Raw genomic sequence first — 14,908 nt, 5'->3', positions numbered from 1 at the left:
GTATCTGGCTCACAGCAGTGCAACCCTGACAAATCCTGCACTGCGTTATGATTCGCTGAGCACTTTTTTTTTTTACCCGACATCTCCCAGATCCTCAACTAAGTTGTTGTAGTCTCTGATTTTTGAACCTCTTGAATGGCCTCCTGCAAGCAAATGGCTTCAAGACTTTCTTCAAGTGCTTACCAGTAATTCTGCGAGGTTGCTACTGGAGACTTACTTGAGGGCTTTTTGGGGAAAATGGTACAAGCTGTTCCTCGTCTTTTTGTTACTGTGGTGAACTCTGTAAAATGAATGAGAAGCATAATTGCACGCCGTGTACCTCCAAATCAAGCATCACACTAGCAATTAATGGTATTAGAGCGAGCGTGCTCTTGTCAGATTCAATTTCAATGCCTCAGTGGGTTTTTCTGCCCTAATGCGTTGGGTGTACAGAGTTTTGTCATTGCGAATACGGTCCGCAGATGGCCGCAGATAGGTGCAATTACTAAATTCATTATTAAATTGGCTGCTTTATGAGTGTTTTCTTCTTTTTGACCTCACTAGTGCCTTGCGATTTGATTCAAAACAAGGTGGTTCATACTTAGAGGCATATAGTTAAGCTTTTGATACTTTTGTTCTCTTTGTGAGCTTAGATCATCCAACATATCCTTAAAACATGCCTTTTTTCTGTGGAGAGACTACTTCTCAATTACAAATTACTACTTAAACAACAAAGACATCCATATTTTGTTGAATGTTTGAATTATTTCTTCATAAGATGTTACCAGACCAGAAAAAGATGTTTAAATTGCCTGGCTGAACTCTTTGAACAAGGCAAGGTCATTTCTGTTTTCATTCTCTCTCTCTTCAGGCGATGGCGCAGACGGGCTTTGGGCGAAGATACTTCAAAGCTTTTGTTAGTGGCTTCTTTGTAGCTGTCCCCGTGACAGTGACTGTTTTAGACCGTCTTGCCTATGTGGCACGCGTGGAAGGTGCCTCGATGCAGGTGGGATGTCCTTTATACGCGTTATCAAACTTGGTAATGTTGTTTTGAATAATCTGGTTTAGTCTAGTTTTGCTGAAAGTTAGCAAAGATGTGCATTTTTCTTCAAACAAGAAGTCGGAGCTGTGGCGCAGTGGTTCGCACACATTTTAGGCACGTTAAGCCATGGTGCTCATATGGGTGATGGAGGTTTGAATCAACATTGTACTGTATTAATTTGAAGGAATTTTCCATATTTATTTATTTTATTTTTTTACAGTTGTTTTACCTGTATTTTGAACTTTACACTGCATTGCGTTGTGTTTTAGAGTTAGCGGAAAGGTCTGTAAACTAAATGGATAATGTCCTACTAATGAGCTGCCAGTGCTTTTTCTGTTATTTTACAGATTTATTTTTTACAGTGTAGTTTAATGGCAGTTTAGTAAACTTAATAGCCAATAAAAAGCACCTTAAAATCACCATATTCACAATGTTGCTTGATTTTTCTATTACCGTCAAAATAATTGCAAATATATTGTAAATATTCAATATATTTCCCAGCCTTAAAAAATAGTTAAAGAGGTTTTTACCTTTACAAGCTCTTCTATTTAAACATTAATAACCTTTTACTTATGTTAGGACTTTGCATTACGGCTTAAATTAATCCAACTTTGCTAAACATTGCACTAATAGCACTAAGACCATGATGAAAGACACCTCCAATAATAATGAGAGAAAACCATCTGAATACGCCATGCTCATTTCCTCGCCAAACAGAAGTAATGGTTCATTATGTACCTAATGAACACTAACTAACCAAAACGGTGTTGTTGTTTTCCTTTCGGAGTCCAGTTTTCTGTCTTGGCTTATAGTGTTATATATTTGCTAATGGCTTTTCCCGGTTCATCCACGGCCTTTGAATCCAAATAAGTCACTCCATGGACAATGCTGAAAGCTGACGCCAATGCAGAATGAGAAAATGTGTCTGAATAAAAAAGATAGAGCGCCCAGCTGTGACGGATAAATTCTCTAGGCGGGAACGCTTGTCGGGATATTTATTTTAGAAGGACAGATAAGAGATATTTCTGTCAATTATCCCAGCAAGCGTGAAATGGCTCATCGAGATCTCCCTTAATGATTCATTGGAGGCCCGTGTATCAAGTCAGTCGACGACTTGCATGCTTGAGAAAGTTCGTCACACACAAGTTGTTTGAGATACCACCACAAAAGAGTTAAGAGCAAAACAAATAGTCTAAAAAAAATTCTGTTTTGAAGTTAACTTGTAGATGTTATTTTTACCCTTAGGATGCCGTCAGTCAAAAGGCTGAATGAAGAACAGAGGCTCTTTTCCAGAACAAAATTAAAGCAAAGTTGCTGAGTTTATTCTTAGAGTTGGCTTAGTAGTTTGGGAAGTTTTTGTGGTATGGAGGATTAAAGCAATAAATCACAGACCAAAAAGAAAAACTGACAAAACCTAAAAGTCTTCTCTAACTTTTCCAGAGTCTAGAATTTATGAAGCATGTTGACTCATGTGGTTTGAATCTTTCCCAGCCGTCCTTAAACCCAGATGGAGAGTCGTCACCTGATGTTGTGCTGCTCAACCGCTGGAGTGTGAGGAACTACCAAGTACACCGAGGGGACATTGTGTCAGTTCTGTGAGTAGCCGCATTTAAGTCGTATTTCGTGCTATGTGACCTTTCGCTGTGGGCAGAGCCACAAGACTGTAGAAACCAAGTGACTGAAAAAACAAATTTTTTTGCGTTTTATTGTATTGTGTGTAGTTGTGGTGTGGTGCAAAGTAGGGATGCTATACAGTTAGGGATGCACAATATATCGGTTAACAGGCGATATTAGAGATCTTTTGAATTTATTGGTATCAATGATGTGGCCATCTTCTAATATCACTTAAAGTCTTTAAGTCTAGACATCTTTAAAAACACTAATAATTTAATAGCATTGGTAAATGTAATGTTTGGCAAGTCTCAAAATAAATATCCATTTATCATACTGTACATGATCACATTGTGATGCCAAAAGTCACTTGTAGCATTTAAAATGACTGCTTTTAGTTTAAATTTATTTAGATAAAATAGCTTATATTTTTAAAATAGGTCATTTAACGGTTATTGGCCATGACAATAATTATTATCGGCTTATCAAAATTGGCTTGAATTTTAATATTGGTGCATGTTTAAGTATATGTTGATTATTAATTAATTAGGGATTTTGTAATTTAATTTGAATCTTTACATGTAATTCTAATCTTTTGTAATCTTCACCTTTAATGATGCTAATAATTTTAATGTAATGTTTACCAAATCTCAAAATTAATTTATCTATTGTTCATATTGCACAATATAATATTGTATATATATATGTATATTTGACTTTGTTATTAATAATTTAATAAAAATGTTGACTATAATCTTTAGTCTTCTCAAAATAAAAACCTGTTTAACATACTTTCAGTTATAATGTTGTGATGCCTAAATTTACATAACATATAAAATTACTGATTTACACACCTTTTTTCTATTTAAAAAAATGATTGTAGGCCACTTATCGGTTATCTGCTGCAACATCAAAATAATTATTGACTTATTGTGTCGACTGAAATTGATGCAATACTAGCATAAATCTTAATTTTGGCACCTCAGCTCTGGCGAAATCCTATAAAATGGTCTAAAATGTCTGAAAAGTCGGTCTATTAGTTGAAATTTGACAGCTATGATGTTTTTCATCGGTTGAGCCTGCAGACCTCTGCTGTTTCACGGGTGTCATACTGAGTCCTCACATTCACTCAGGTTTTCAAATCCTTGGTGAAAAATAGCACATTCATTCAGAAAATTGCCACTTAGATGTTCTCCATCCAGATAAAGACATCTGTAGCACTCAGAATTGCTAATTGGACCATTCTGGTCCCTCTCTAATCTGCCACAGATCTCCTTGACCTTAAACCCAGCTGCTTTGAGTTCACTAACTCAAGAGGAATCCTCCTCGGGATAATGAGCCCACTACTGTCATCGCGAGTAATTGGTATGGACGCAATCGTCTGATATACTTTAATGTGGTGCTCAACACCAAGGGCCTTTTGACACAGGCCCTGCGGAGGCTACCATCTAAACTCTAGTTAGGTAACTTCTCTTCACTTTTATGTATGGTCTGTATTTTGAAGCACCAGGGGGAAAGAAAGCATTTATTTCGTCCAACTTCTCGATCAAACACTCACCCTGCTGTGTTCTTTGGTCTTTGTATGTTTGATAGACCAGTAGATGGGCTCAGCGCCGTAAGCTGTTCAAATGAGGTTTTGATACTGTGAAACTGAGGGACTTGTGTATGATTATAATGCCGCCACAGGATGTTTATCACATTTAAAACATTACTCTGTTGGCCTGTATCCTGATCAGAGAGTTTAACATGAATTAATGAAGTAAAAACATTCAAACAATTCATTATCAGTTACTAAGTTATTAAATTTAAAGCATCTTACGTTTTTCTGTCATTTTTTTGCCACTAGCAGTGCTGAATGAGGCAAAAATAATGACTGTTCTCAAGATGGTTTTTAGAGCACTGCCTCTGTCTGTCATTGGTCAAACAAACCGATGGCTCCGCCCCAAACTCACGTCATTGGCTAAGCCACTGTTGCTATGACAGGCTGGGCAGAATTCTCAAACAAACAGAGTAGTGTTTTCAAAACACCACAAAGTTTTAGTGTCTTATTTATAGTTTTTCAACTGGAATAGCATTAAGGTTTTTTTCTTTACATAAAAGTACACATTTCAGCTTTAAATTAATATACTGTTTGAGAGTGTGGTAAGGCAGATTCACTCTATCATTACCCAAAGATGGCACTCTTCCCCTGCTGGGAATTGACTGCGCTGGGAACATGATGTTCATCCTTTGTTAAACTATTCTGAGGGGGAAGCTACAGTAGCAGTGCATGCTAACACTCCTGACTTTGATTGTTTAAGGCTTATTCAAGGCCCATATAACATTAGGCTTTTATACACTTTGTAATGGAATGTGATGTATTGACAAGGGAAATGCTAGTATTTTAGACGAGCTAGCAAATTGAGCTTGTATCCATTATTATTATTAATCTGGTCTTTTTTATATTGATATATTCAATAATTTTTGTATTTTATATTTATATGAATAGTTCAACCAAAAATGAAAATTCTGTCATTATTCACTCACCCCCAATATATTTAATATTTGATTTTATCTATATTTTTATAGTGACCTTGCGTGTCAAGCTCAAAAACAAAAACAAACAAACAAAAGTAGTTTATCACATATCTATATTTCATGTGAAGACACGTACATTCAACCTGATGTTGAATATATATTGGCACAACCGAATGTTTATTTTTGAGTGAGCTATTCCTTTTTACGTTTTTTATATTTCTTAACCATATGTTTAAACATATTTAGATCACATGACCATGTAAATTGGCACAAAACAGTCTAAATCAAATCAGGAATCTAATCAGACATTTCTGCGTGCAGTTCAATCTGAATGTATTTATGCAGTTGCAAGAGTTTTGTTTTCCTCTGGCTGTTTGGATCAAAAGCAGATATAATTGGGACTCATTTCAAACGTTGTCTAAGGAGATCTCTGAGCCCACAGAGTAAAATATCTTATTTAGAGAACATTCCTCATCTTCAGACAGCAGTCGATGGGGAAGAGGTTCTGTCAGGGTGTTTTATGCACACAGAAAACATTTTGTCATGCTTTCAGTCTAAACCGGGAGAAACTTGACGATTTTATGAATTGGCATTTAGAGCAATCTGAAAACTAGTTCTTACACCGCATTATTTGGTCAAAAGTCAGGTCTGTGCATCTGTGACTAGGAGGAAACGGTAGCACAAAATTTCCAAACATTTTACAAATAACCACAGGTCGCAAAGGAAACGTAGGAAATAAAAATAGTTGTTCTGACTAGAAGCATAGATAGAGGTCAAAAAGAGCAGATAAATGTCCATTGATTCACAGCATGCCTGTCAATTTTCCCACTCTTTTCCGAGCCGCTTTGAAGTGTGCTGGGCAGATAATGGGATCTCATTGGGACTGGATTGGGTTGAGAGTAATTAGCCATCTACTTGGAAACCAGTTCAGCTCACGCGTCCTCAGAGAGGTTTCGTGGAGCCCGACCCGCATTCGGGAAATTTTGCATTCAGCTCAGGGTTTGAGGTGAACCGAGGCTTCTGTGCTTTTAGTAGCAGCATGCTTCTGCTTTCATAGACAACCTGCTTGCTTGTTAATGTGACATGATGGTGGCAAACTCAGTGTGGGTGGGTCTCTTTAGTCTAGAAACCGGTTGTGTGTGTGTTTTAAAAATATGATACAAATATTAATTGTATTATTATTATTAATAACCATGGGTTTGATAAAATACCAATGATAAAATATTTAATTAACACAGAAAAGTTATCATGGGTACTGTTAATATATAATATATCATGTTTTATTAATAGTAATAATAATATTATTAATGATATTATTATTATTAACAATAACAAGAAGAAGAAGAAAAACTAACAATTATACAAGTGTTGAAATTATCTTTCTGTAAATACGTTTATGCTACCTCTTTGGAAATTGAATAATAATAATTAATAAAAAAAAATATATATATTATTATTATTATTATTGTTGTTGTTGTTAATAAAAACTGGAAAAATTGTACAAGTGTTGAAATTATCTTTGTATAAATACGTTTATGCTACCTCTTTGGCAATTTAATGATAATGATAGTGATAATAGTAATAATAATAATAACCTTCTTCTTCTTCTTCTTCTTCTTCTTAAAAAAAATTATCAGTTTATTATCAATTATCTGATTGCATTTTTTATTCTATTTAGTATTTAGATTATTTAGACTAGATTAAACTGGTAACTTTTAACTTAAGTTAGATTAAACTGTAATTGAATGTAATTTTAATTCAAATTAAATGAGTTTTGAGTTTTTATAAAGATCGAAAAGTAATTTTTATTTTCAATAGTATTTTTTCTTTATTTTGATATTTATGTTTTAATTTAAATAAATTATTTTATTAGAGCTTTAGTGATTATTTAAAATAAAATTTAATGAATGTAATTTTTTAATTATTAAATTTTTATATAGGCTAAATAGGCTAATAAAAATAGGCTAATATAGGCTAATTTTATTTTATTTTATTTTATTTTATTAACATGAGTCTAAATCAACCCAGTGTTTTAATTCGTCTGACTGTTTTTGAGTAATTATCTAAAGCATGTGTTGCTGTGGAGACGGTCTACATCTGCAGCTGTTTTTACATCTCAGAGCTTCTCTTAACAATACAGAGACTTCTGCAGTGCCCTATTTAATGTGATTTATTATATAATTTTTAATCTCAGCCGAAAACTACATTAGCCACACTCTTAGTCTGCGATTGGAGCAGATATCTCTTTCTCCTCTTGAGCAGTTGGACAAACATCAAAGAGGCTTCCCTGGCACTCACCACCAATAGGATCCGTCCTCTAAAATGAATTAGCACTGGCATTGTACGTTCCCCTCATCTCCTACATGAACTGTGCTCTACCCACATCAGTGCGAGATGTTAGTCCCTTGACATATTCAGGACATAATAAAGCTGGAAGATCTGGATGTAGCAGATGGGAAATTTGTCTTAAAGATGCCAAGGGGTATCGAACAGCTTACTTATTCTTAATACCCTTTTCTCTCTGCTTCCTTTGATACATATATATTACATTACATTTATATTATTATATTATTATATATTACATATATTATTTTTTTAAATATTTTACATTTGTATTACGTATATTATATTATTATATTGTATACTATACAAAATTTATTTTTTAAAATTAGTTTAATTTAGAAATATAATATATCAGTACAGTAAAAATGACTCCTATTTAGTATTTTTTTCTTAATTTTGAAATTTATGTAATCTAATATACTTTTATTTGTTTTTATTAATGAAAGTTAGATTAAATGTCATTTTAATTAATGAAGAATTAATTAAAATGTTCAATTTTTATTTAACTAAAAATAAATTTGTATTATATTTTAGTATTTTACTTTGATATTTAAGTTTAGCTTAATATTTAGTTTTAAATTAGAATTTAATGATTAAAGTTAGAATAAAATGTAACTGAATGTAATTTTAAATAAAACATTTAAATACTATTATTTACTTTTTATATAGATTGAAAATGTTTTTATTCTATTTATTATTTTGTCTTTATTTTGATATTTAAGTTTGAATTCATATTAATATTTATATTAAACTTTTAATTATCAAAATTAAATGTAATTTTAATTAATAATTAAATTAAATAAAACAGTTCAGTTTTTATGTAGATTGAAGAATGATTTTTTTTCTATTTTTTTATTTTAAAATATTTAAGTTTTACTTAATATGTATTCTCATTAGAAAATCAAATGTAAGTGAAAATATAATTGTATGTAATTTTAATTAATAATTATATTGAATAAAACTTTTCAGTTTTTATATATAGAAAAAAATCTATTTTTATTCTATTTAGTATTTTTTCTTTACTTTGATTTTTATGTTTTAATTAATATTAATATTTATATTAAAATTGTAATTATCCAATTTAGATTAAAATGTAATCAAATGTAATTTAAATATTTATAATTAAATTAAATAAAGCTGTTCAGTTTTTATGATTAAAAAATTATATATATTTTTTTCTTTTTTATATTTGAATATTACTTAATATTTATTCTCATTAGATTTGTAATAATCAAATTTGATTAAAATGTAACTGAATTTAATTTTAACTACTGCTGTCAACCGATTAATCGCGATTAATCGCATCCAAAATAAAAAATGTTGTTTACATAATATATATGTGTGTACTTTGTATATTTATTATGTATGTATAAATATACACACATACAGTATATATTTTGAAAATATGTACATGTATTTACATGTATATATTTATATTCATATAATTTATATTATATATAAATGTATTTAATATATAAACATAACATGTTTTTCTGAAATATATACATGCACGTGTGTGTATTTATATACAGTATACATAATAAATATACACAGTATACACATATTTTATGTACTTTTATTTTAGATGCGATTAATCGTTTGACAGCAGTAATTTTAACTAATATATTAAATTCAATTAAACTTCAGTTTTTATATAGATTGAAAAAATATATTTTTTATTCTATTTAGTTTTTTTTATTTTATTGAATATTTATTCTTATTAGATTTTTAATAATCCAATTTGGATTAAAATGTAATTGAATGTATAGTATTTGAATCTAAATGGAATAGAATTGTTACATTTCTTGAATTATTGAAAACCTTTTTTAAGATGCAGAAGATGTACATCCTAGGTTATTTTGAGATTTGTTCTGCTTTGTAAGGTTTTCACCTTTTTGTGAAAGTGTTTGTGTAGTCGCACGAGTCACGTTTCCTTCGGAGCACAAACAGCTGTGTCATCACAATGCAGCGCAGCCGTCGCCATGGCAGCAATGTATTTCTGTCCCTCAGCAGTTGGAGAAGACTCATTACAGTCAGGTCACAGCCATTCACTCCGCTCCAGCCGTTTGCGCTCCTCTGCTCACCTACTGTTCACTTTATTATCAGTATCAGGAGTGTTACAATTCATTTCCCCAATGGCGGCTGGTATTAAATTCCCTGTCACACTCGGGAGGTCAGCGCTTCAGAGGAGCCATGCTAATGAGCGCGAGGGAGCCGGGAGCCGGCCGTGGCAGATTAAGACAACGTGTCAACATGCTAAGCTTCTAATAAGAAAGATATTCTTTAGGGGAATACCCGCTGCTCTTAGACGGCCACAATAGAGGTTAAGGCCGAGAGATAGCGGGGATTTTAATGAATTCCCAAATTCATTTCCGTGCTTTTCAGACCTTTTGGTTTGGAAAATTTGGGACGTTTAGAGACCATTCATATTTTCATAAACTGAGATTAATACGAAGGAAGAAGAACAGGGCTCGGCAGTAAGTCTGGTTGGGATGGTGCTGTCCAGTGTGACACAATGTGACACTTGCCCCGTCTCACAATCAGTGATCACATACATGTTTTGTTTTTTAAAGATTTATTTTCAGCATTTTGAACTTTATTAGTAAAGAGCAGTGTAGACTTGACAGAAAGCGAAGTGGGAGAGAGATGGCGGGCAGGATCGGGAACAATCAGTTTTCAATCCACAAATTAATATTTACAATGGATTTACTGTAGTAACACTAAACCTACCCAATTAATTCATTATTATTAAACACTCGTTAGGCAGTTGATTTCCACTTTTCCGATGTGGTATGTGATGAGAAAAGGAAGAAAAGCGAGTTCGGTGAAAGATGGACTCGAACCCAGTCGACCGTATCATATGCTACATCTGTGTGGATTACTCTACGACCGCTGCCACTGCAGACGCTGTTTGACACTCTCCAAAGAGATGAAATGAACCTTCTCCGCAATTTAATTTGACTTTTGTCTTGAAATTTAACGCGTTTTTTCTCAAAATTTAACAAGGTTTTCTCGTAATTTAATGAGTTTTTTTCTCAACATATTATTTCAACTTTTTCTCAAAATGTAACTACTTTTTTCTTGTAATTTAACAAGTTTATTCTCAATATTTTATTTTGACCTTTTTCTCAAAATTTAAAGTCGCCTGTGGTGAAAATCAAGTTTTTTATGTTGTTTATTTGTCTACGTGTTGTTTTTAATATGCTTTTAGACAAACCATGTGCCAATCCATTTATCAACACCATTGCTGAGTATTTTCTCCTTAAAACTGTAGTTTCCCAAAGGCAGTCACAGAAACGCGGTTTGAAACAGCCTTTGTTTTGCTACGTCACAAAACTCAACCAATCGCGTCAAGGGATCCTATACTTAGCATATCATTAACTGTGCTGCAAAGGGTCTAGTGAGAAGGCAGCCAGGTTAATCCGGTAACAGTTATATTTTTTTCTGTAGATGTTTCGCCAACTGTTAATATTTCCCCCTATGTTCACGATGTCATGTTCTGTTAGCGCTTATTTATTTGTATTTAGAATCGCTAACTTGAATAATAACCCGCCAAGATGAGTTTTAAAGGATACATTTTTTGACTACAGGGGGACTTTATAACATCTTTTTCATGTAATTTAACGAGTTTATATATATAATATTATAATTAGATTTTAATATATTATACTGTTATATATATATTATAATATTATATTTTTCTAATCCATTTAAAATATCACAATCTTTTTTTATCTCTCTCTTTTTTTTGTTTTTTTTTTGTTGTGGGGACAGTGAAAATATTGATAGGCTATAGGTATAAAATTACATTTTGGTCTATTGGTCTGACTGAACCAGCAGAAAAGTGGTTGAGCCCTGAAGAAAGACTTTGCTCACGGGTGTAGTTTGAAACGTTTTGGTAGTGTGACCTTCATCAGGCATTCAGCATCTAAGCAAAAAAGTGTTAATCTCAGAAGTCCAGCCATTAAGTGCTTGTTATTGAGTCTTTCTTGTGCATCAGCAGACTTTCTATCTGTGTGAGTTTGCACCCTCTTCTTCTGTCATTACCTCACAGCTATCAGAAAAAAAAACACTCCCTACCCAGAGACTTGGATAAAGATTGATGTTTCTTTTACTCCCAAAGACATTTTTCTCTGCACTCAAATATAGCTTAGAGCCTTTTTTTCCAATCCTGCCCTGACTGAAAAGACTGTGTGTACGAGAGAGAAATGAACTATACAACTCTCAAGCCATCTTAAGAATGCACAATGCTCTCCTGCCGTCTAGACCCAGATATTTATAAAGCGTTATTAGCCAACACAAACCTGTGGGCTCTGGCTTTCATTATGTCTATAGGTGGTCTCTGCTTAGGGCTAATGCCAGTGGCAGGTGTCATTTCTTGGCGCCAGTGATTCTCCATGCTAAATACGTGTTGTGTCAGCGGCTCGTGGCGCTCATGCTGTTGTTTGCAGTGCTGAAGATCCCCATGGAAACAAATGAAGCCACAGAATCCACCTGCTCCATTATGCAATCATGACTGCAATCCTACCCACAAGTGGTGCTGAACATTTAGCCAACTTGCCATCCTAATTTGGATGCCTGAAGCAGTGACAATGGCCCCCCAGGTAGAGTTAACCCATTTCCATATTTAGCTCAAGCCTGGGAGGAGAGGCAAAATTTGGAAAGCTAAATGAGGGATCATGCATTTTAGCAGACATGATGGTTTCCATCATCGTCCCTGTGACAGTGGGGTCCAAAAATGTGTTGTGCAGATGCCATATAAATAAATACTTTTTCTGTGCATTGACATATACACTGCTCAAAAAAATTAAAGGAACACTTTGAAAACACATCTTATCTCAATGGGGAAAAATATCATGCTGGATATCTATACAGATATGGACTGGGTAATGTGTTAGGAGCGAAAGGATGCCACATCGTTTGATGGAAATGAAAATGATCAACCTACAGAGGGCTGAATTCAAATACACCCCGAAAATCAAAGTGAAAAAATTATGCAGCAGGCTAGTCCATTTTGCTGAAATTTCATTGCAGCAACTCAAAATGGTACTCAGTAGTTTGTACGGCCCCCACATGCTTGTATGCATGCCTGACAACATCGAGGCATGCTCCTAATGAGACAACGGATGGTGTCCCGTCTGTAATGAGACGACGGATGGTGTCCTGGGGTATTTCCTTCGAGATCTGGACCAGGGCATCACTGAGCTCCTGGACAGTCTGAGGTGCAACCTGGCAGCGTCGGATAGACCGAAACATAATGTCCCAGAGGTGTTCTATTGGTTTTAGGTCAGGCGAGCATGGGGGCCATTCAATGGTATCAATTCCTTCATCCTCCAGGAACTGCCTGCATACTCTCGCCACATGAGGCCGAGCATTGTCGTGCACCAGGAGGAACCCAGGACCCACTGCACCAGCGTAGGGCCTGACAATGGGTCCAAGAGTTTCATCCCGATACCTAATGACAGTCAGGGTGCCATTGTCTAGCCTGTAGAGGTGTGTGCGTCCCTCCATGGATATGCCTCTCCAGACCATCACTGACCCACCACCAAAGCAGTCATGCTGAACAATGTTACAGGCAGCATAACGTTCTCTACGGCTTCTCCAGACCCTTTCACGTCTGTCACATGTGCTCAGGGTGAACCTGCTCTCATCTGTGAAAAGCACAGGGCGCCAGTGGCGGACCTGCCAATTCTGGTGTTCAACGGCAAATGCCAATCGAGCTCCACGGTGCCGGGCAGCGAGCACAGGGCCCACTAGAGGACGTCGGGCTCTCAGGCCACCCTCATGAAGTCTGTTTCTGATTGTTTGGTCAGAGACATTCACACCAATGGCTTGCTGGAGGTCATTTTGTAGGGCTCTGGCAGTGCTCATCCTGTTCCTCCTTGCACATAGGAGCAGATAGGAGTCCTACAGCATAGTCCTACATAGGAGTCCTACAGCCCTGTCCAGCTCTCCTAGAGTAACTGCCTGTCTCCTGGAATCTCCTCCATGCTCTTGAGACTGTGCTGGTAGACCTTCTGGCAATGGCACGTATTGATGTGCCATCCTGGAGGAGTTGGGCTGCCTGTGCCACCTCTGTAGGGTCCAGGTATCGCCTCATGCTACCAGTAGTGACACTGACCCTAGCCAAATGCAAAACTAGTGAAAAACAGTCCGAAAAGTTGAGTAGGGGAAAAAAATGTCAGTGGCCTCCACCTGTAAAACCATTCCTGTTTTGGGGGTCGTCTCATTGCCCATCTAGTGCACCTGTTGTTAGTTTCATTAACACTAAAGCAGCTGAAACTGATTAACAACCCCCCTGCTACTTAACTGACCAGGGGTGCGTTTCCCAAAAGCATCGTTAGCTAACTATGGTGGTTCGTTCCATTGAACTCTATTGGTAACGACGAAACTTGCAAGCATAGTTGCTTTTGGGAAACACACCCCAGATCAATATACCAGGAGTTTAATTGACTTGATGCTATACTCTGATTAAATTTTAATAATAATTTTTTTGAGCAGTGTATATTATATATAATTTACTTTATTATTATATTATATTATATATTATTATTATTGAATATTTATGATATTATATCATATATAATGTGTAAAATATAAACAAATAGATGTATGTATTACAAATATAACTTACATATTTATATTATATTATTTAACATTTGTTTTTCATTTAAATTAAATGGTATTTTATATTCATTTATTTATTATATTGTATAATATATTATGATATGTGTATATATTCAACTTATGTGTAAGTTATATTTGTATTCTATGTAAAATAAAGTAAATCTTATTATTATATTATGTTATATTACATTATATTATATTATTTAACATTTGTTTATTTTAATTTAAATTAAATTGTATTTTATATTTATTTATTTATTATATTGTATTATATATTATATTTAAAATATGAACAAATATTTATAGATAATATAAATGTAACTCAAATGTAATGTAATATTTAATAATTTATGTATAATATAATTATATTAGTTATATTTGTATATTATATTATTTAACATTTATTGTTTATTTTATAATTTTATTTTATTTTTTATATTATATTATATTATATTATATTAAATCTTGAGTTCATTATCTAATTTAAACCTGAAAGTGACTACAGATTTTTTTAATTTTATACTTTTTTAAATTAATAAAATTATTTTTAATTATTTCAAATTAATAAGAAATATTTGAGATTCTGCACTGCTTGCCGTTTTTATTTTAGCTCCTATTTAGCTCATTACATTTTATATTAAATGAAATAAAAATGTAATATACTTTGTAATAAAAAAAATCTAAAAAAATAAATAAAAGAACGGCGTGTGTATGTGTGTAAGCATCCCACCTCAAATCTTTCAGTGAAAACTGAATCAATAGAATTGTGCTCCACATGTGATTTTTGGA

The 14,908-nt window shown here is 33.9% G+C and overlaps 1 protein-coding gene across 2 annotated transcripts in view; it reads left to right on the top strand.

The window, feature by feature from the left end:
• The first annotated feature begins 853 nt into the window (after window positions 1–853).
• LOC107753590 (mitochondrial inner membrane protease subunit 2-like) overlaps window positions 854–14,908 on the top strand; it is an 81,010-nt gene continuing 66,955 nt past the window's right edge. For both annotated transcript variants that reach the window (XM_016569786.1, XM_016569788.1), the window contains exons 1-2: window positions 854–985; window positions 2,513–2,616. In XM_016569786.1, coding sequence (XP_016425272.1) covers window positions 854–985; window positions 2,513–2,616 — 236 coding nt within the window. The remainder of the gene's footprint in view (window positions 986–2,512; window positions 2,617–14,908) is intronic.

The sequence above is a fragment of the Sinocyclocheilus rhinocerous genome, unplaced genomic scaffold, assembly GCF_001515625.1.
Source record: "Sinocyclocheilus rhinocerous isolate Xijiao unplaced genomic scaffold, SAMN03320098_v1.1 scaffold200, whole genome shotgun sequence".
NCBI lineage: Eukaryota > Metazoa > Chordata > Actinopteri > Cypriniformes > Cyprinidae > Sinocyclocheilus > Sinocyclocheilus rhinocerous.
The sequence above is the reverse complement of the archived record's forward strand: the minus strand, read 5'-3'. Positions and strand labels throughout refer to the sequence as shown.